We start from the raw sequence: 23,365 nt of genomic DNA on the forward strand, positions 1-23,365 counted from the left end.
TGAATCGACATCGAAACAGGAATTATTTCATGGTCTTCTTCCCAAAGATTAAGCCTTAAAAGGCATTATATTTAACCATTTAACCTCCGCCCTCCCCTACACCAACGCAGCCTCCGGGCTCTCCTCCATCCCACTGGAAGCCCTATCCCCTCCCTCTTACCCGTCTGCGCCCTCTGTCTCACCCAGGGTGTCCGCGCATCCTTAAAAAGTCTTAAAAAGTCTTAAATTCATGTTTCTAAATTTAAGGCCTTGAAAAGTCTTAAATTCGTTCCAAATGTTATATGCTGGTCTTAAATACTGTAACTCAAGGTCTTAAATTTGTCGGGGCATTCTTTTTCTCGTTGGACTTTTCAGGAAGGACATGTAGAGAGGCTTCTTTCTTGCTAGCTGCATATATAAACGATTATCTGCGTGCTTGCTAGCTAGCCTGCGACAATGGGAAGGTGAATGAGTCTCATTGAGTGACACACACGCTATGCTTGGGTTATAATACAGCAGGATCCCCCCCACCACTGCGTGTTTTAGGTCTTAAATTTCATTCAAGGTGGTGTTAAAAAGGTCTTAAAAAGTCTTCAATTTGACAAGCTGAAATCTGCAGATACCCTGCTCTCACCGTGTCTCCCCCTCCTCCAGAACACCCTGCCGCCCTTCACGCCCTCCCCGACCGAGTGCCCGTCGGCGGGGCTGGTCTCCGCCTCGCCCGTCCTCTCCGGCAGCTACAGCAGCGGCATCTCCTCGCTGAGCCGCTGCAGCGTGTCCGACGCCTCGGCCACCGAGTACGGCACCCTGGGCGCCGACCACGGCCCCGCCTCCGCCGCCGCGCTGGCCCTGCCCCTCGGCGTGCCCAACTCCGCCTCCGAGGAGCCGGTGCGGCGGGAGAACAAGACGCCGCCGCCGTACAGCGTGTACGAGCGCAACAACCCGTGCCGCCGCCCCGTGCCGCTGCCGCACAGTCTGTCGGTGCCGCCGGCCGCCCAGTCTTCGTTGTGCTCCTCGTCTTCGTCGCAGGCGGACCCCCCGGCGCTGCCGCCGAAGCCCCACCAGCTGCGCACCAGCAGCATGAAGCTGGACTCTTCGGCGTCGCTGTCCTCCGACCCCCGCGTGACCCGACCCCGCCCGCTGCCCCGCAAGGTGTCCCAGCTATAGGTGCTGATTCCTGGGTGGAAACCACGGTGGTGGTGGTGGTGGTGGTGGTGGTAAAGGTGGTGGTGTTGGTGGTGTGGTGGGAAAGATGAAGACACAAAATGAAAATGAGGAGAAAACACACAAAAAAAAACACTGGCGCGTTTTGCACTTTTGTACCTGGGCACTCTGTTTTTGTTTTTTTTTCTTTTTCTGAAACTCTTTTGGTTTAACAGTCCTGACCCGTAATAGACCATTTCAAGAAGATGCGCAGATTAACCGGCAGGAGAGAGACGGAGAGAGTGAGAGAGAGAGAGAGAGAGAGAGAGAGAGAGAGAGAGAGAGAGAGAGAGAGAGAGAGAGAGAGAGAGAGAGAGAGAGAGAGAGCAGGGGGGAGGTTGTTAAACTGTGGCACTTTCCGTCTCTTTTTCTGTCCGTGCAAGACACACAAAGACAAGGGCATCGCATACACGTCGTCATTCCGTACTTTTAGATTTAGCTCTCTTTGTAGGCACCGAGGTAAACCATGCCCATATCTTCAACGGGAACGTTCAACAAAATCCTTTTTTGATAGATGTAATTATCCGAATATATGTATATTGGCATACATAACAAGTGTTTTTTGCCTTAAGTATCGGAAACAAAATCTTTTATCCGTGTCTTGCACGTTTTTAAGTACTCTGTACTTTTGTATACTTGTATTGGCTACACAAGGTGCTAGGTGTGTACGCATTTCAGCTTAGAGTAGAGGAATCGGGTGTGATTTACTGTAGTTGTGTACACACAGGCGGGCAAAACGCACCCTTCAAGGAAATGCATTCGCTGATGTGTATGGGTTGAAGAGGATGAAGGAATCACCTCACCCCCCCACCTACAAATTGATATTGATGATATTGTTTGAAACACGCCCCCACAAATACATTCATCTTAAGATGGCGGCAGACCAAGGTTATGATGATGAACTACAAAATGAATGTCTTAATATGGCAGATTAGGTCACTCTAAGAACATGCTGCTGTGTACATTGCACAGCGAGATAACATAACATTGTGGTTTGACTGCCTCCAAACGTACTTACTAGCGATGCTGAATAGAAAGAATTGTAAAGTAGTAACGCAGTAAATACATTTGAATAGACAATGGTACAGGATGTACAATTTACATGTGCATTATGTACAGTTACAATAAGCGAATTTACAATGTGTACAATGTACATGTACAATATACCGTTATCTGACTGCAACCCAGTTACTTGACTGATATTGTATTCTCTATTAAACAAATATATTGAAACTCAATATTACTTGCAGTGCATTTGGACGAGCATTTTATTTGATCAAATCTAATCATACATCAAACCATTCTAGAAGTGTTATATTTATTTAAACAAATCCCAACCCCAAAGTGCTTGCCATTTATTTTCAATCGTGAACGCTGATGATAAACGCACTTCGTAAATTAGCGCGTCCGATATTATTGGTTCATTTGGGCGTCGATTGTCACGGCTGTAACAGAGAACGCACACCTTCCCCTGCATGTGTTGTAGATTCACACAACGAGAGATCTGTAGAGGGTTTGCAGAGTATTGTGCCAAAGTATATTGTTCAGTATGCTGTACAAAACAATGAAACTTTAACTGAAATCGAGGTGGAGGTGTAGGCTAAGCGAGAGTGACAGAATTCACAGAATTAAAAACGTTTTTTTGGGTCAAGATGACTGCACCACAATATTAAGTCAAGTCTTCTAATCAGCGACGACTTTAGACGAGCACAATTTAATTTTTCTATTAATTGTTAGTACATTTCTACTTATAGAGTCACTGAGGGGGTTTTGACACGGCAGTGATTATGAGAGAAACATAATTTAATCTCAAACTGCCATTTGCTGTCTAAAATGACTTTAGTGTTTGTTTTGCATTGAAACATGCAAAACCACTTTAGTGGCGGCAAACTTTGTCAAACCAACCGTTGTATAGAGGAATATTTGTACAGAGGACATCAAATGTTTCTGTTTATTTTCAAGATGGATGTCGATTTAGTGGGGTGGAAACGGTCACCCCAGTCGGATCACCCAAGGGTGATGTGAAGGTTAATTATGTTTTGAGGGGAGGTACTGACACTTTTTTTAAAACTCTGGTATTGCTTGTATGTTCCACTTGTTGATGAATAATTCCCCCTTCTTGATTTCTTGTGAATTTTTGTTATTAAATATTCACATTAATCAGTACATGAGAAATTGTAAATTATACGATGAGATTGTTGTAAGTATGCCAAATATAGTACTTTTGTGTATTACTATTACTGTAAATAATGTGTTTTTAACAAAAATGTAGCTATAACAATTTACAGCTTTGAATGTTGGAAAAGCAAATTATTATTATTATTATTATAAATGTTTCAAATTTTATGTTTTTGTGAGCGTAGAAAAAAATGAAGGCCATGCATTCCGACACCTAATCCATTTACCAGTTCAATAAACTGCCCATGTAATAAAACAAGCTTGATCAATAGATTGATCTCAGTAGTTATCTGATTTATTTTATATGACAGAATGGACTGGCGTTGCCGGGGCCAATTTACAAATGCAAATTAGTCTGGAACCAATATCATCTTCGATTTCCAAGTGGTGTTATTAACCGCCCCAAACCACAATGCCTCTGGATGCCATGTGACAGATCGACCAATCAGAGCAACGAGCGGCAGCCATCTTGATTGTTTATGAAAAAAAACTCCCATAGGACGCTCTTACGTGCAGTCATCGCATTCAACTCGCCCTATATTACATACCCGGTTGTGATTGGCCCAAACCAGGCCAAGTTATGCTGGATATTGTCTATAAAGGGGGGGGGGGGGCCAGACTAGCCTGGCTCCGCCCGCCTAAGTACTTCCGCTCAATTTGAATTTCCCTTCAGTACTAGTACTCTAGTAGTAGTAGTCTCTGTACAAATTAAATGAAGTGAAGTACGAGAGTCTGGTAGAACCAGGCTAGGGGCAGACACTTACGGCAGGGGAAATAAAACATGAGCTCGCAAATTTGTCTGGTTCCCAGACTAGCTCAGCCAAAAGGCTCTGGGTTCGATCCCCAATGTCCACCATCAATTCAATAATGACAACAGGTTTTACTGGAGGTCATTTTGGATATAGTAAAAGGTTCTGCGATAGTTAGAAATTAATAAAGAGTATGGGCCCCGAAAAGCCACATATTGGCCCCCAACCTAGGTGGCCCTCACTGCAGACAAGAACGCAAGACTATAAGACTCTATACTTGTATTATGCGTAATAAATGGTATGAGATTCAAACAGAAATGACTCGTACAGTGAAGCAGCGTGCTACATGCCTTCGTCCGCCATTGATGAGTTAAAGGCTGTGCTATCGTACGATAACAATATTGTATAATTGAAGCGATCGCAGCATGACGCATCCACAGGGGAGTCGTGCAGTCTGGCTATGAAGTTTGCACATATTTATAGCTTTATTTTAGTGGCCTTGTTTGTTCCACCATTCTTTGCGTGGGTACATATCGTGGACCATGGAGCGACCCAGAGAGAGAGAGAGAGCGAACTATTTTTTTAAATGCCAGGTAAAGCTAAAGGCTGTCACTGTAGGCGGAAGAATCATGTGGGGTTTAAGCGAAGGACTAATGTCGACTGATTAGCCACTGAACGGCTGAATGCAGTGATTTGACATATTACAGTCGCATGCTGATAAGTCAACACGACGAATGGCTGCATATTATGAACCCCGCAAAAACGCACAAGTGTAAGTATGTGTATGGAGTATGTGTGTGTGTATATATATATATATATATATATATATATATATACTGTATAGCCTATATATATATATGGCCGCCTGCCTGATATTATGCATGCTATATATGTATATATATTGCATGCATAATATCCGTGGCAGGCGTCCTGCCGAACAGATTACCCCCCATTATATTGCCACTAAACATCCTCCGTTTATAGGAATTCACGGGTGATGCTACATAATTATCAGGGGAGAGAGGGAGCGCCAGGTATTAATTTAAAGTTGCCCGGGGCGTGTTTTGGAGAACACACAGCCGCGGAGAAGAGCCGGGCGCGCTGGCGTGTTGCGCTGCGGGTGTCCCGCGGGACCGAAAATAGCTGGAGCAGATCTGTGGGGAGCAGAGAGAGAGAGAGAGAGAGAGAGAGAGAGAGAGAGAGAGAGAGAGAGACTCCGTCTTGGGGACGAGAAGTTTCAAAGAGAAAACTTGCGAGAATAGAGGCTCCCTCCTTTTTTTTTTTTCTCTCCCTTCTGCGGCTCTGTTCTGTTCTCTGCCGCTTTGATGCTTGTGCCGCTCTTTCACCTTACGCCCCTGAAACGCTGCGGGTTGTTTTTAATGGCAGAATGAGTGAAGTAGGCTCTGGTGTTTTTTTTGTTTTTTTCGGACTCTGCGCCTTGCCTTGCCTTGCTCGCTGTCCTCCAGAGAAATGGGCCGTTTGCATCCCCTGTCTTCAAGGGCAGGACAGGCTGGTTTCAAATGGTTTATAAGATGGGGGACAAAGGAATGGGTCTGATATCAGCCTGAAAATCACAGCACTTATCTCTTGTGGGGAAATAAGTCAGCAGTATGAATTTGAAAGATGTGTGAGCCTCCTTTCCTATGGAACAGAGGGCCTTTTCGGGTAATTTCGGACGGGGGCGGGGACTAGGGGAAACACATCTCGACGGGGAAACAGATCTCGACACAACACCGGTATGCCGTGTCCTTCCTTCAACAAGACAACGGGAATAGCCTAATAGGACGGCTGTTGTGAGGCTCTTTTCCTGAATATCTTCCGGCGTTTTCTTTGAAATCATGAATAAGAACCTCACTGCGCTGACAATGATTCTGAAAATATATTTTCACTCACAGTAATAAGATAGTCGGACTCTATCAGTAGTCTTTCGTGTGGCAGTAGTCAATAATATAGACATATAAATGTGGTAAGGCAAAGAGACCACATGAATATCTCCTTTCAACCTTTCCCTGGTTCATGTCCTGTAACACCTTGGTGGGGAAGAGAAGTGTGAGTTTCATAAAAAGTAAATGGCTCGAAGCATCGCCGTAGATAAAAAAGACTCATACCTTTGCTCTTCGGAATTGCATGAATATTCCAGGTAATGAATCCAATCGACGCGTGATTCAGGTCTAAATCGGCAGTTAATGGGACACTTCTCTGGTGACCAATTATATCATGCTAAGAAGATTTGACCTAGGCTTTTTTTTTTTTTTTACCATGTCTACATTTACTACATTTAAATCGCCCATCGGATTTATCCTGACTCCATTGCTATCATCTCTATTCAACTATGGCGTGCCGAGAAGCTATCGTTTCTTCGGCCCTTTGACTTTCGCCACGTCTACCCCGTCCAGGAAACCCTCTTAGGACGCGCCACGAGTGTCTCTGTGTCTCATCAAGAGGCCTCGTCAGAGGTCAGCTCCAGCCACGGCCCCCTGTTTATTAAACTCTCACACCCGACAAGGGCCCTCCATCCTGGGCCCCTTGACTCAGCCCTGACCTTGGTCACTCTCTGGATCTCGCTCCGTTAAGTGAGAGATTTGTCTCTCTCCCTATCTCTCACTCTCTCCTCCTCTCTCCCTTTCTTGCTATTGTCTTTTTCTCTTTGTAGGGTGTGTGTCAAGTGTTCTCTCTCTCTCTCTCTCTCTCCCTCTCCATCCCCCCTCACACTCTCTTTATCTCTCCTCATCTCTCGCTCCCTTGCTTTCTTGCTCTTGTCTCGTTCTCTTTGTGGAGTGGGTATCCTCCATCAAGTGGGCTTTTTCTCTCTCCTCTCTCTCTTGAGTGGTAACCTTAGGGGATGGCATGAATAAATATGAGGGCCAAACCCCTGTTGTCAGACTCACTTCACAACACCTTTTTGTTTTTATTAATTGAGACCGTTACCTAGGCAACTAGGTTAGAGTTAAGCGAGGATGAGTCACAGGAGTACAATTTACATCCAGGGCAAATTAGCAGATTCCCTTGGTGGGGTGGGGGGGGGGGGAGGGGGGCTGAGCGCGGTGGCACTTCGCCGTGTATGTAGAGACTGTTCTCCGATGGAGAAATGTATGTTCTGTGGTCCAGGACAGAGGCGGCGACATTGACATTCTAACGGGGATGATGTATGCAGAAGGCCGGCCATGATGGATCCCTATTGATTTTTGTGTTTCTTTTTCTGGTCTCCTCTAAACGTTTTAAGAATGTTTTGAATCGTGATTCTTTTCTATTTTCTTGTCTGTTTCTACTCCCCCCCCCCCCCTCCCACCTCCTACACACATATGGATCCCAGCCCTCTGCTATTCGCGTTTCATCCTGGAGAGAGAGAGTGAGGGAGATCTCGATATCGATCTCTCAGGTAAGAAAATGGAATATATATACACTGAGTTTGTGCAGAGGTGCAGGTGTTGGTATGGTACGGTTATGTTCCTACTAGCTCATAATGTTTCCATGCAAAAAGAACACAACTTATTATTGTTATTGCAAATACCACGGACATTATAATTCATTCATTCATTCATTTTATTACTCATTGGGAATCTGTGGTTTCCCTTGGAGGGAGCAATTCAATTCAAATGCCGAACATGGGGTACAGCATGGAATCCAAACTACAGGCGTTCTCGTGCTTCATGTGGACAGCGTGGCCCCCGTTGTTCACATGCAATCCTTTTCCAGCCCAACTGGAGCATGGCAATGGCTCTGCTGAGGTGACGGTTTGACTCACAGCCAAAAAGGTTATGGGCTCAACCCTTAGTTATTGGCTCAAACCTTAAAGGGTAACTTGAGCGTTTTTCAACCTGCACACTTCTGTCCCATCATTTCTGGTCAAAGGCACTAATGCGGCCACGGTTTTTGGGAGCTGGTCCAGTATTGAGGGCGAATGCTGCAGTGGTAATCCCCAGAATGGGCTGTGATGTAATCCTTTGGGCCAATAGTGCCCATCAATGTATGTCCTCTGAAATGGCTTGTGTCTGCCAATGACAGGCTATGGTTGTAATAATAAGTGTCCGACTACATTATAGAAGGCATTCCTACTGAGAAAAAGCTTTTTACATTTTGTTTTCTTCTTTCATGGTAATCGTGATGATCTTCTGACAAACATACTTGGATAAAAGTGTCTGCTTAATGCCCTACATGTGAATGTATATGGTGCATGGAAGGTTATACTGGTTATTTACTGGTAATCATGTAGGAAAGTGGTTTTACAAACCTGGTTTTACAGACCTGATCCACCTTTTCCCTGGATCAGGCAAAAGGTAAAGAAAATTGTGTGTTTCTCTTGTAATAAGTCGACATTTATAATAACATTTGAGGTGTCCATGACATCAACAAACCGTAAAGGACGTACGTTGAAGGTGCGCTGTGTCCCCGAAGGATTACATTAAAGCCCCTTTTGGGGTTTTAGGCTGCTTCTGCCTTGCTCAATACTCGACCACTTTCCAAAACGGTTCATTAGTCCCTTGGACCCACATCATGGGAGTTTGGCACCATTATCTTTATCCTTTTATGTCCTTTTGATTATTTAAGTTATCCTTTGATATCTGGATGGTTGCTGTGGACAAACTTGAGCAAGACGCCCCCTTAACCGCTATCTGCTCATTAGTGACATGCGTGTGAAAACACCGTTATATTATCCTCATCATTAACTTTATTTGAAAGACTCATGGTTGATTAGAAACACATAGAAATACGTTCAGCCACACATACACAAATAACAACAAAAATGTAAAGAGGCAATGATACCAGTGTTTCCACATTGGTGACTGGTATCGCACAGTACTAAGTGCAGGATAATGATGAAGTTACAAGAACCATTCAAACCTGCAAATACATTTGACCGTGAGGTTTCATTGTGTTGAATCCAACGTTACAAAACAGTTCACTTGCACTGCTCCACCTTGGTTTTTTTAAGCAGTGTGCTCAAACCGTCATTATAGGCAACCTCAAGCTCCTGAATGCTTGGTATAGTAGGAGTAGGGGCTTTGATTCCCACTGGGCACAGCGGCTCCACACGACGGAGCTCAAGCGCTCCGGTCCTCCACGGCACGGAATCAACGTCCGCCAAATGGGGGATATTTTATGTACGGCCATGGCCTTTTCCCTTTGACTCTGTAAATGAATACAAAGTAGGGCGGGCGTTGATTCAAAATTAATATTCAAACAATAATTCAAGAAAGGGCGAGCTGCTCGTGTCCAGGTCCGCTGCAATCCAAATTAGCATCTGGTTCATCTCCAACCCTGGTCGTCGTCGTCGGAGGATGGATTGCACTGAGGTCCCTTGAGATACTCACATCAAACTTCTTACATTATCTCTTATTTCCCCGGGGCTTTCGCTGGATTTCTGGCTTTCTTTGTTCTTGGATATGCACGCACGCGCACACACACACACACACACACACACACACACACAATCGCGCACACACAAGTGCGCTGAGGCGAACGACCCACGTGTGTGCGTCAGTATATGAATGCCTACGTGTGCATATGCATAGGTGTTCATCTCTTGCACTTATTATTCAAGATGCACACTTGGACATGCACATTTTTGACACATACACACGCACACACACACACACACACACTTGGGCATACTAACACATGTACACTTTGGCATGAAAAAACTGACACGCGTACACACACACACACGTACGTGTACACACAGACACACACACACACACTGACACACACAGACTAACACACACACACGTACGTGTACACACACACACACTGACACACACTACAGGCCCACATGCACACACAGTGGTAGGAGGTCGGGGCCATCTGTTCCTCTGCTACAGTCTTAATTACACCCTCGTCAGTCAGACTGAAGTCAATCTATTCGGTGCACCTCGGAGCCCAGCTAGCCCGCCAGCTAGCCGGCCCGCGGCTGATCAATAAGCCCTTCCTCCCCGGCTGACGGCCTCAGCGGCAGGCTCAGCACTGGGCCACCTCAACACGTCTCGGCACACAATACAGGAAGCTCGCTTAGTGTGTGTGTGTGTGTGTGTGTGTGTGTGTGAGTCGGGGGTGTGTGTGTGTGTGTGTGTGTGAGTCGGGGGTGTGTGTCGGGGGGTGTTTATATTTGTGTGTGTGAGTGGGTGTATCTATGTGTGTGTATGTCTGTGTGTGTGCGTGTGTGTGTGTGTGTGTATCTCTGTGTGCGTGCGTTACCGTGTGTGTGTGTGTGTGTGTGTGTGTATCTCTGTGTGTGCGTTTCCGTGTGTGTGTGTGTGTGTGTGTGTGTGTGTGTGTGTATCTCTGTGTGTGTGCGTTTCCGTGTGCGTGTGTGTGTGTATCTCTGTGTGTGTGCGTTTGTGTGTGTGTGTGTGTGTGTGTGTGTGTGTGTATCTCTGTGTGTGTGCGTTTCCGTGTGCGTGTGTGTGTGTATCTCTGTGTGTGTGCGTTTCCGTGTGTGTGCGTGTGTGTGTGTATCTCTGTGTGTGTGCGTTTCCGTGTGTGTGTGTGTGTGTGTGTGTGTGTGTGTGTGTGTGTGTATCTCTGTGTGTGTGCGTTTCCGTGTGCGTGTGTGTGTGTATCTCTGTGTGCGTGCGTTACCGTGTGTGTGCGTGTGTTTCTATGACTCCAGGTAGGATGACCTCATCCACTGTGATTTCATCGTTTCTGCTGTTGAGTCATTCCAGCCGATGCTTCCCTCCAGAGCTACTTGGGACGGTGCTTTCAGATGCAGGTCATTAAGGAGCAGGTCTGAGTGAGGGCGCCGTGGCTCAAGGAAGCCAGCACCCCCTCGAGGGATGGTACCCAGTAACTTTAGACTGGTAGGGAAACATCATCGAGCTACCCGGCCTCCTCCATTTAATACAGAGGAACCGGAACTGGAACGAAAGTAGACGTATTGTTTGGTATATTTTCGATAGACTTCCATTCAATGTTAAATTTAATTGAACTTTCTGAACTATAGTGCAATGCTAAGTAACGCGTCTCCGATCATCAGAGTCACTCTCGTCAACGGTACGAGTGTATCCCTCTCTCTCGCTCCCTCTCACTTTCTCTCTCGCTCTCGCTCCCTCTCATATATCCACCTTGAGTCGTTCCGATAAATACGTTCCAATAAATACGTTCCAATAAATGCGTTCGGATAAATGCGTTCCGATAAAGGGTGTTCCGATAAAGGGTGTTCCGATAAAGACGTTCCACACACCGCTCCACTTTCACCTCTTCACTTCAGCATCCGCTTAAAAAAAAAAACTCCCCATCACCGCATCCTCGCTCGGGGTCAAGAGTTCGCTCGGAGCGAGGCAGCATAAGGCCGTGACGGCGGCGGCTGCGGCGGCGGCTGCGGCGGCGGCGGCGGCGGCGCCAGCCCGGTCCCACTGTTTTCAGCCTGGCAGGCTACCAAGGCACCGGCGGAGGTTGGGGATTCTAATCTGCCAGGCTCTGGAGGGGGGGCGGTAGAGGGGGGGGGTGTTTCCTGTTGCCGCGGCTACACGGGACTGAACCATCTGTCTTCATCAGCAAGCAGGGGAGGGGGGCGGTGTGTGGGGGGGGGGGGGGGGGGGGGGGCGGCAGGGGGCTGTGGGGCGCAGCCAGCAAGACCCCGCTAAGCACCAGCTGCTAGCTGCCTTTTACACTGATCCCCACCGAGCGGGGACGTATTTACAGTACGGCGCGTCCTCCGCGGCGCATCGGAGGACGTTCCCACCGTGTCAACACGCTGATTATTATCGGGGTTCTTTCTGTTTTCGCGTCTCTCGTGCCGACGTCTTTGTTTTCCCCGACCTCTCTGCCCGAAAAAATCGCCGTCGCCCGCTGCTTTCCACGGTTAAATCATTTGTTTTTCCGTGTTTCACTGCCCTCTGTGTCGCTTGCTCTTTCTCGCTGTCTTTATTTATCTTTTCCGTTGTGTGTGTGTGTGTGTGTGTGTGTGTGTGTGTGTGTGTGTGTGTGTGTGTGTGTGTGTGTGTGTGTGTGTGTCTTTGAGAGACGAGAGCAGAGTTCGCTGTAAACACCTCATGCTCTCTCCGATTTGTTTTCGGTTGCCGCCGCGGCGAGATTGCAAACAACCGTTTTCTTGCACTGCAGTAAGATTTAATGTTTATTATCATTTAATCGGGATATACAACCAGCCTAACTGAATCAGAAGGGTCCCTCCCTGGGCTGTGGTCCCTACTCTGGTGGTCGCTGGGTTTTTTCGGTACGAGGCCATTTGAGGATCTCAGAGCCTGTTGGGATAACCTAATCACATCCGCTCTCTAATGCTGTGGGAAAAAATGGTTATTAGAGCCGGGAAAGGAGAGAAAAAAGGTTAGACTATGAAGCCAGAAAAACAAGCAATAAAGTCAGCACCAAAGATAAAATGAGTATAGCCAATATCAGCGTCCGTTTATATCTCTATTTTTGTTATTCACACGTTAGTTTAATCCTAAAAATAGGCCACCCTCTTGAACAAATACGCCATTCGGTGAGAAAAATACTTTGACTGTGTACTCATTTAGCAGATGCTTTTATCCACAGAAACTCATAATTATTTTTTTTAACACTCATGTCATCTATGAGTAGGTAGGGCCTAGGGCATCTTGCTCTAGGATGCCTCACGGACACACAGGCTGCGTTGGCTTTGAACTCAGACACCTTTCAGATGGGCCGAGTCAAATACCCCTCACCGCTACGCTGTGGTGAGATTGATGTGGACGTGGAGCGAGTCAACGGCACACTGAAGTGACTCACTCTCCTACAGCACCTCGGCACCAGTGATGGTCTTTAAGCAGTGTCCGACCGGACTATAGACCCACTGCTGGGAACGGTTTCCAGAGGTCCGTCAATCCAATCAAACCGAGGGAAATCCGTGTTCAAATTGAAATGGCGATGAGATTTGCACAACGTTGACTCATCTTTGACCTAATTTTCATCTCCAACATACCCTTTTAGTTATCGCTCTGTGAGGATATGCAGATTAAGTAATCGCGAGATTGGAAATGCGGCGGAAAAATGTAATTTGTGAACCAGACGTTGGTATGTGTGTGCGTAGCTCAACTACACTCATGCACGCATGGCGGAAACATCCTTATCAGCCACATGCAATAAAAATGACCAAATATGATACGTCTCTCAATTTTTTTTATTGCCTGCACTTTAGTACATTACATTATGTGTGCGATGGCTGCTTCTCGATGCGTGTCACCCGGGAGACAGCGGGAAGGCCGTATCCTCGTAGCAAGCATAACGTGTTTCCTCGCCAGGGCAAGCCAGGAAACAAAGAACATCACCTGCTGTTGACGTGGGCTGAGTCTTTACGTTGTTCCGACCAGGAGGGAGTGGGGGTGGGGGTGCTAATGCATGCGAGTGTTACGACGTCCCTACATGATACTCCCGTATACCACAATGCAATGCGGTCGTATTTTTCCGAAGGAGAAGAAGAAGCTGATTAATCGCGAAAACGAATACATTTAATGATGGAGTCTCTGTCTTCGTTTAGAAACGTCAACAATTTATTTGGAATCTAACATAGAAAATGTAACATTCAAAATTAATTAAAAAAAACTTGAACAAGGAAATGTAACATTCAACATCAATCCAACCTCCATCCTCGTGAGTGCCCGGATTGTTTACATGATGTGGGCCCATCTGTCTGCGTCACACAAATACCCGGCGGATTTACTGACGCACATGACGTTTACAAATGTTCAGCGTAGTGTCCGAATCCTCGTTTGTTCGTTCCCTATATAGTGCACTATATCATGAACACTATATAGGGAATAGTGAGTGAGTGTATAGCGAACGACTTCGAACACAGCTAGTATCTCCAATTCTAACATATTGTTAAAAGCTAAGCCATACCATTGCAATGTTTTGCAAGCTAAAAAGTGGTACCAAAAAACGTAAAGAGAAGAAAGACCTCAATTCGCGCGCAATTCGAAATGTTTGCACAGCGTTTTTCCTGTACCTCACCATACCAGTGACAGTAGCCACGGCAGAGCGGTCATTTTCCAAGCTCAAATTGATAAAAACTTCTCTAAGGAGCGCCATGGCACAGTAGCGATTGAGTGTATTGGCCATACTCTCAATCGAGAATGAAAGAGCAAGGAAATTGGATTTCACCTCTATTATCAACAAGTTTGCTGAACAGAAGGCACGCAGAGTTAACTTCTGAACGGGTAAGAGCAGTTGTTATTTTATTATTGGTTATGGCCGCTGTGCCATGTAGGAGTATGTTACCATTGGCCATTTTGATTAGGCCATAGTTGTGCTGTTTGGGAAATGTAGTTGTGTGGTCAGCTGAATGGAGTATTTATGTTTTGTTTTTGATAGTAGGCAGTGTGTTGCAAATACAGTGTACGTGGTCCTAATAATGTTTCCGTGATTTTGACGTGTGATCTAGGGATGCTAAGTCTCTGTCCATGGTTCTGATGATGATTTTGCGTTCTCTCGTTGTGGCGGCTGTTGGCTTAGGCCCTATGGGGGAGTGGATGCATTCGTGTGTGTGTGTGTGTGTGTGTGTGTGTGGGTGTGGGTGTGGGTGTGGGGGGGGGGGGGTCGGGGCCCAGCACGATCTTGCCCCGAGGCCTAGCACAACTAAGCTACGCCACTGTGTGGGGGTGTGTGTGTGTGTGTGTGGGCGAGTGATATTTCCTGTTTGTTTGATGGCCATCTGACACCTGAAGTCGATATTGGATAGGGATGATTGTGTGATGTTTATATATATTATGCATATGTTCTTGTTTGTCAGTTTTTCTTTCAATATGGGTTATACTGCAAACAGAGTATATTTCGAGAGTGAGAGAGAGGTTTATTTATAGTGTGGGAGCTATATATTTCTCTCAATGCGAGTTTGCTATTAACACAGTGGAATATATTATTCAAATGTATGTGCATGTGCATACATCTACACAGGCTTATCTTTGCATGTATAAATAAACGATATGTGATAACCAACAGCGTAGATGGAGCTTTCCTTCCCTAGCAACAGCCGGAGACACACAGCTTTTTTTTGTCCTTTTTGTACTTTCTCGTAAGAAGCACGTGTCTCCAAGTGGGAATAGTTTGTTCTGGCTTCGACTTGGAGACTTGCGTGTCTCATCTTATTTGCACGTTGCCGATGTGACGAGATATGTCCTCCTCCGCTATCCTCGCCCGTTCCTCCCCGTGCTCCTGGAACCACTGATGTGACAGTGGTGCCTCACTCGGACCCTGGCAATCTCAGGCAATCACTATTAACAAAGAACTGAGTTTACGAAATACATACAATACTTTTTTCTTTTCTTTTTTTTTTTCATCTTTGTATTCCTGATTCGTCTGCCTTTACTTCTCCACCTCACCTCGTTTATTATAACGCGGTTCAGAACTCTTCAGATGTCTTGCACCGCTTTTTCATCATTTTCTACCTAATCTCCAACCATCTATAAAGGATTATGCCCTGAACCATAAACCCTTCATTCCGTACTCCACACACACACACACACACACACACACACACACACACACACACACACACACACACACACACACACACACACACACACACACCCCCTACACATAAAAACCCTATGCAGCGAGACGTTTACTGCAAAAGTATAACCTTGTGTAAAAGGGGGCGGGACCATTCAATAGAGAATATTACCTTTTAAAATATTAATTGTTGTGCTCTTGGTTTTCTATCAGGAGAGAGATAGAGAGAGACAAGGGAGCTTAAAGAGATACCACCTTCTAAATATAGACAATTGTTCTTGCCGCGGCCAGTAGAACAGGGCTGATTCATGTTGCACATGTCTGACATTAACAGCCGCTGCCTCCCTCGCACAGCGCCCTATAGGTTCCTGACCCTGGGGGCCGTGTGTCTTAGTGTACTCGGAACGAGTGGCCAGAGAAGTAGAACATGAAGAAATTATGGGAGGTGGATAATACATTATTAAATATACAGACTTAAAGAAAAAAAGTATTGTACAGCATATGGGAGACTCTATCCTGCACTTCTCTGGCACACACACACACACGCACACGCACACACTCGCACACACTCGCACACACTCGCACAGTCCATCTCTACTGCCTACTCCTTTCACCAGCTCTTCCTACTGCCTCCCACCTGAAGCGGCAGATATATTTTACCAAGTAATCACTGAGGCACCCAGTCTTTGTTTCTGAGTTTTTCCCTAGGCCTCCACAAAGCTCCTGGGTATGTAAGCTGCAATGCTACCTACCAACCCAGGTAGTTAGCATAACCCAACAATATACAGTTACCAGCAACACGCGTGTATACATAAAAAAAGCCCTCCACGTACTGGCTTTACGTTCCCATTTCATTAATGCGAATCAAAGGCTTTATCATGCAGAACAAAGTACCATCACTTTTTTCTTTTTTCTTTGCATCTCAACTCCTGCTACGTAATTCCAAGAAAGCTAAAGCATAGCATGAATCCGTTGAGCAAACAACAAACACTTGAGCCGCTTTTTTTTCAGTTCTCAAGCATTAGGTTATTAAAGGTGATGTACTTACTTCCCAACTGTGTTAAATGGGTTTGGAGAAGCTGCAGCCTCATTTGTTTCCATGAAAAAGGCATTTGCCATAGTGTCTATCAACAGGAGTTTAATTGCTTTGCATTCTGCAGAGTCTAATGAGCCTCATTCATAATCCTAAATATGAGAAGAGAAATGTGTTCCTCAAAGACAGTGTTCCTTTGCATGCTCTTCGCTTCTTTACAATTTGATTTGAATTGTAAATATTCACTCAAAGAGAGCCCATAGTCCATGCATTCCCATGAAGTTATTTTCTTCATGCTCTTATATCCACAGATGCTATCCTGAAAAGATCAGAAACATATCCGATTGTTCATTCAAGCCATCACATTGTTCCAGAATCCCTCCGGTCTCAGACATTCTTATGACGCCCATCAAGAACTTTGATATGGGAATCAAAGAACTTTGTGTGACGCCCTCCTGCCATTCGTATTTACAGTACACTGGTTCTCTCAAAGCACTGAAGCAGCCTTTGACTCACACAATACACTAAGAACGGCTTCAATACATGCTGTTTTTCCGGGGCTGCCTCACATGTCTGGTATAACGGCCGAGTTTGACAACCTTGGTTCTATAGTTTTGTCTCCGTGCGCTTCTGAATCACCGCTGATCTTCATGTTATGATGATGACACCCTTCTATACATTACAGTAGCGATTGTTGCTACTTTGTCGTCAAATCATCTTCTAGGATGAGGACGTCAGAATTTCAAAAACCCTATAAAAAACAATTTCCAAGGATTGATTTTAGTAATTTAAACATTTCAAAACATGAACATTCTCCTTTACAAGACTGTGTTTTTTATCTCCCCAAGGCCCAGCTTCGACGTCGAGTGCAATGCAATGCGCTCTGCAGTGTTATTTCTTTTAACGTTGTTATCGTGTTGTGTGTTATGTGTGAACCCCAGGAAGACTAGCTGACTGCAGCAGTTCTCAGCTAATGGGGACCCTCCAACAAACCACAAACAATCAAAAGCTCCATTAGACTCAGAAGAACTGCCTCACCAAGATCTTGGTGAGAAGCATGATGCGCCAAACTAGAACAGCTATTTTTACTGTTGGGTGTTCCCTGTCTCTCTTCTAGGGTTTACAGGATGGATAATTTTAACACCTCATACACATGCCAACACATTTGTGTACATGTTCCCCACCCTATATCTTCAATAACAGGGGAGCCATCGTTCAAAAATGGTGCTCTTTAACGTATCAACTCTGTTTGTGTGAAATCGTGTGAAAAAGTTGTAGCAGGGATGTCATTGATCTGGGTTTTGTGTTCTCCATCGGTCTGATTAGGAAATTAATGGTCCAACATCGCTGCACATTTTTTTCTGGAAGTGGAGTTGATGTTCCCAACCGTGAGTTATTTCCCAACACACGTTGGAAGCTGTACTCTCTTATATAAGAAAATAGCTTCCAGTAGCTTAGTTTGAGGCTCCCCATTAAGAAATTAATGGTATAAGAAACCCCAGACCACAACATCTGTTCAACTGTTTATCCAGAAACTATGACTATGAATGAGGGAGAGTTTTAGAAGATGGAGCAGTTCAACTGCACATTAAAGGGATACAGGTTGAATTTGTGCACGCATAAATCCCTTTAATTGGCCAATGTACATCTTTTCCATCAATTGTCTGTTGGCAGATTTATATTACGTTTAAAACTAGCCAGAGAAAACAATGGGATCTATGCACAGATTATGGGAAAAATGTATCTTATTTTATAATTTATTTTCTCAATTAAAAAATATATATATTTTCTATAATTTAAAGATTTTTGATTTTTGATTTTAACAAAAGTAGTTTATGATTGTTATTGCCTCAAACCCACAGAGCCTGCACTTCAATTTTCCTAATTCTTGAGCTTGAATAGGCTGCAGTTCACTTACCGGCCAAAGGGGCAAGTAACGACTAGTTATTGCTGATTCTTACACAGCTCAAAGTTTAGCTTTGAGCTTTAGCTCAAAGTAAAATCCTAGGAGTCGTAGATTACTACAGTTTTCGTTGTTGCGTGGTATTTCAATCCCCACGCTTGCCTTTCATCATTTACTATCTCATTTAACTTAATTTATTTTGGAAACCTGTTTTTTGAAGAACACTCAACCGAGGCGGTGAACTCTTGAACTCTGACCTTTCCTTCACAACGATCTAAAATTAGTCAGTGAGCTTGTTACCGGAAGGCCTTCACCGGTGGGATTTGCAAAGCTTCCTGCTGCTATTAATTTGAAGCCCAGAGGAGGCTCCAAGGATTAAAGAGAATACGATATGTTTTCATGAAAAAACATCCAGACATGCTGTTTTCGGTGCCCATAAATGCACAACATGGTGTGTGTGTGTGTGTGTGTACTGTACATGTATGTTTATGTATTTTTTTAATGAAATGCAACTAATCTAGATCTCTATGCACATACATACCGAGGAAGTGTGTGTGTCTCTCTCTTCTGCACAGAGTGTTTATGTTTGTTTTCTATTTAGAAACCTAGACCCATTCTCTATGCTTATGTTCCCTTCCAATTTGGTAGAGAAAAATGGTCGGCAATTATAGTCTGAAGATGTGGTTGGAAGATCTCATTCTGTGTACTGTGTCAGGTTGATCAAAATCAGGGGGACGCATGAAAATGCTTAAAGAGATCATGTTGTTCTTTCATGAAAGCTGACCAATAATTCTGACGGTGGTGGGAAAAGCCATCAAAGAATCACTTCACTTTCATGTTCACACGAGTCAAACATTGTTAAAGTCAAGTTAATGAACGAAGCAAAGTTTAACTAATCATTTCGAAAAAGCCAACTCTTTGAAATGCCTGTTTATTCCTTCACCCCGTAAATTAAAGAACATAGGCATAGAAGGCTATGGTGAGTCGAAGACCGTTTCCAAGTGAAAGCACAACTTTGTTTCATTTTTAGCATAAAGGTACAACATATATATTCGTTACAGAGGAAGAGCAGGAGCTATATACATTAAAGTGCAGCATTTCCTCTGCGTTGCTAGCAACACTCTACAGTGTTCAGGTTCACGTTCATTATCGGCAACAAAAAAAACCTGGATGAGGTTAATGTGAGCTCGCACTGAAACTTCTGCCAAGCACACTTTGCTATTTTCCCCATCACCCTCTCACCCTTTCTCTTTTGTCACTAGCAGGTGTTATTTCCGAACAGACCTAAAAAAGACAACACAAAAGCTTTTGTTAATTAACTTTCCCACCGCAAATTCCCAGAGCTGTGTCAACACCTTTTGTATTGAAATGAATCTTATCCACCAAGGAATGGAAAGTTACACATTTACACATCTGCATAGGTAGGCTTAACAACGTCGTGTGGAATTCTTGCTAACTTTAAGCTAAGCCAAGCTTTTCTTTTTTTTTCTTTTTTTACAGCAGTTATACTATCTAAAATGACACATAGGCAACTAGAAAGAAGAAAGACAAAGGACGAGGTGTTACGAAGCTAAGCTAACAAGGGGAAACTGAAATCCCTCACCCAACACTCAATCATGATGTTCATGTTGCAGGTATTAATACAATACCTGCTGTATATTTTGTGCAGGTACTTCGTGGACAGCTCGTGGATGAAGAGAGCCAATGAAAGAGGGAAGGACATCTTCTCAAAGCACCACGGGCTGGATACAAACAACTGGTACCCACGAGGTACGTTCTGACTCCCCGGTGAAACTAGAGAGCTCTCTCGCTGATGGGGCCACCGCACTGGTTCAACACATCATGTTCTCTTGCGACCTCCAAAAAAACAAAACCACAATGACAACAGTCGCTGTCACTAGCAATATGTTTTTACCTCAGCACACTTGTTATCCATTTTTCTTTTCTTTTGGTTCCTGGAAATAGCAGCAGACTGCAGCAGAAAAGTTGAAGCGTGCAAGAGGAAGAGGGAGAGTGTGTGTGTGTGTGTGTGTGTGTGTGTGTGTGTGTGTGTGCGCGTGCGTGTGTGCGTGTGTGCGTGTGTGCGTGTGTGTGTGTGTGTGTGTGTGTGGGATGCACGGACGGAGTGGGCAAGAAAGAGCGAGTGATGGGGAAAAGCCCTCGGGTAACTGGTCGGACACACTCGTGAAGTTTGTTCATCAAATAATAGATAGATGTGAGTGGACAGCTGGAACACACACACACACACACACACACACACACACACACACACACACACACACACACACACACACACACACACACACACACACACACACACACACACACACAGAACAACCTAGCAAAGTCCCTCAGGGGAGTTTACTGCACACCAGGTAGTGCGTACACACACCTACACACACACACACACACACACACACACACACACACACACACACACACACACACACACACACACTCCCCCCTTGGCTGACATACATTGAATCGGAGTGCAGTTAGCTGTGAATGATTTCTGGATGGCATGAGCCAAGAACTACAAGTGCAGACAGCCATGCACTCCCATCATGCATCACAACCAACACACACACATACACACACACACTCACAAAACAACATGGTAACATGGTAAAGGACAACATGCAATCAATCATGCAAAACAACAGAGTTCGGTGGGCATGGAGATTGTCATGTAGTTCTAAACGTGAAGCCCCTCTCAGTGATTCATGAACTGGACGCACGCACGTACGCACGCGCGCACGCACACACACACACACAGCTGTAAACAGGACAGTTTAGAAGGGTGGTGCGAAAGTCGTTGTACATTACACGTACTGGGTTGGATGATTTGAGCTTTGATTGGGTTTTGTTGATCTTATTTAGTTCCTATGTTACACATGGACATCTGGTTGCGCTGTACTGATCACAGATCGTGTCGGACAGGGTGGGATCAAACACGTTCCTGCTTGTGTTGGATTTTGATGACTGCATTCCTGTCAAGGACGTTCCCTTCGTTATCGTGCTCATGTACTATGGCAGCATTAATATACAAATATAAACATTTGTATTTGCGCTCCTTCATCTGTTTCACCTCAGGTCAGAGGACATCCTAGAAAAGGCGAAGTGATTCAAAGTCGCTGACTGGCTGATTTTTATATATTTGTATTACCGTGGCATCGACGGGCTTTTATCCACCATCGTCCAAATTAGGTTGCTAAAGTTCCCTTTTCCCTCTTTCTAAAACCAGCAATATCCGATCCCGCTTGCGTGCGTTCCAAAGGAGCAGTTATCCAATCCAATCGCTGCTTTTCTGTTCTAAACTGTAATTTTCCAAAAGGTTTCCCTCCAACCCCCCTCCCACCACCCTAGCCGCACACCTCCAACCTAATATGATAGATTGTCCCTGGGAAAGCCTTTACACTCACTTGCATCGCCTCGTGAGCGATGCCGCTGCTTGCGAAACCGGAGCAAAAAGCCGCTGGAAGCTCCTAATGCCTCCCAAGGTGAAGGCGATGGATTCCTTTGCGTCCGTCAGGTGGCAGCTGCCATTTTGTTCTTTATCAACAATGGAGCTATAAATGTGTCACTGCTGCCGAGAGTGCTGCGAAAACACCCCAGCGTCGTCGTTCTTTATGTTGTCATGGGCGGACAAAATGGACCGTCCAAATTACAAAATAACCTAAAGCCCCGCTGGGAAATTTCTCAAAAATGAATGATAAGGAAGTGGAAAAAGCGTAAATTGTCAGTTTGTCATCATTATCCATTTTCTTTGTAAATATTCACCAAGAAAGTGTAATATCCACTGGGCTTGTATTCTGTGTAATCTCTACTGTATAATGTATAATGTACACAGAATGTACACCGAATGCTGGAACCTGGCCTTTAAAAGCCAAATCTACCTCAGCTGTGTGGTGATGTGTGTTTAATGTCACCTCTGCAATTATTTAAATGAAGTCGACCCTGATCCTCTGGTGTGTGAAAACATTGTACCGTGCTTTCAGGGCAGCAACGTATCCCTTCCGTAATTAGCTGCAGTCGTCTTGCAGCGATGCTATGAAACATGAAGCAAAACAGAATGAACAAGCACTCACGTATCTGCCAGGCACAGACACACACACACACACACGTACTGACACAGAAGTATTTTATATGTCTTTACCACAAGCTTACACACTCAAAGACACACACACGACCAAATTAGACACACAAGGATATATTTTTCTGTATTTTTTACCTAAAACTTAGACACACATGTACACACAGACACAGACACAACTATATATTTTTAATTCTTTATCTAAAGCCCTCTCTCACACAAACACAACCACACACACACACACAACTATATGTTTTTAAATCTTGACCTAAAGCCCGCTCACACTTACACATGCTTGAGACCACTACCAGCCAACACACCCCCGACGTTAAGTCATTCCACTACCCTCCCACGGCCGTTCAAACCACGTTAAACGTGAACGTATGATGCCAACAATTGCCGGCCTGCAGGGCGCAGTGTTTCTCTTTGAGGCGGGAGGGGGCCCCAGTTCCCCCGGTCAGGGGGAAATGGAGTCGGATGAAAACGAATCTCTCCCTTCCCCTCATGACAGAGTGTAAGCGTGTGCTTTGGGGAGCGTGCTAATCCGACAGATGTGTATTAGCACTCCCGATCTGCCATTCAACATGTTGGCATTCGTTGGGCACGAGGGCCAAATTTGTATTTATTTTTTGGAAGTCGACAAGATGGCCGACTTTAATGAAGTTGACGCATCCCACTTCCCCACTTATATCCTCTAAACCTCTAACACCTGCTTCTTCAGAAATAGTCTCGAGCTAAATACGTTGAGGCCCACAGTGACGGACGTGTGACGTTTAAAAAAAACAACAACAAAAAAACAACAG

The 23,365-nt window shown here is 44.9% G+C and overlaps 1 protein-coding gene across 1 annotated transcript in view; it reads left to right on the forward strand.

Annotated features, from left to right (window-relative positions):
- Positions 1–3,631, forward strand: part of LOC132448052 (dedicator of cytokinesis protein 4-like) — a 36,648-nt gene extending 33,017 nt beyond the window's left edge. The window contains 1 exon segment of the mRNA XM_060039113.1: positions 634–3,631. Within this exon segment, the coding sequence (XP_059895096.1) occupies positions 634–1,146 (513 nt within the window). The 3' untranslated portion in view covers positions 1,147–3,631.
- Positions 3,632–23,365: the final 19,734 nt, after the last annotated feature.

Source organism: Gadus macrocephalus, chromosome 19 (assembly GCF_031168955.1).
Source record: "Gadus macrocephalus chromosome 19, ASM3116895v1".
Taxonomy (NCBI): domain Eukaryota; kingdom Metazoa; phylum Chordata; class Actinopteri; order Gadiformes; family Gadidae; genus Gadus; species Gadus macrocephalus.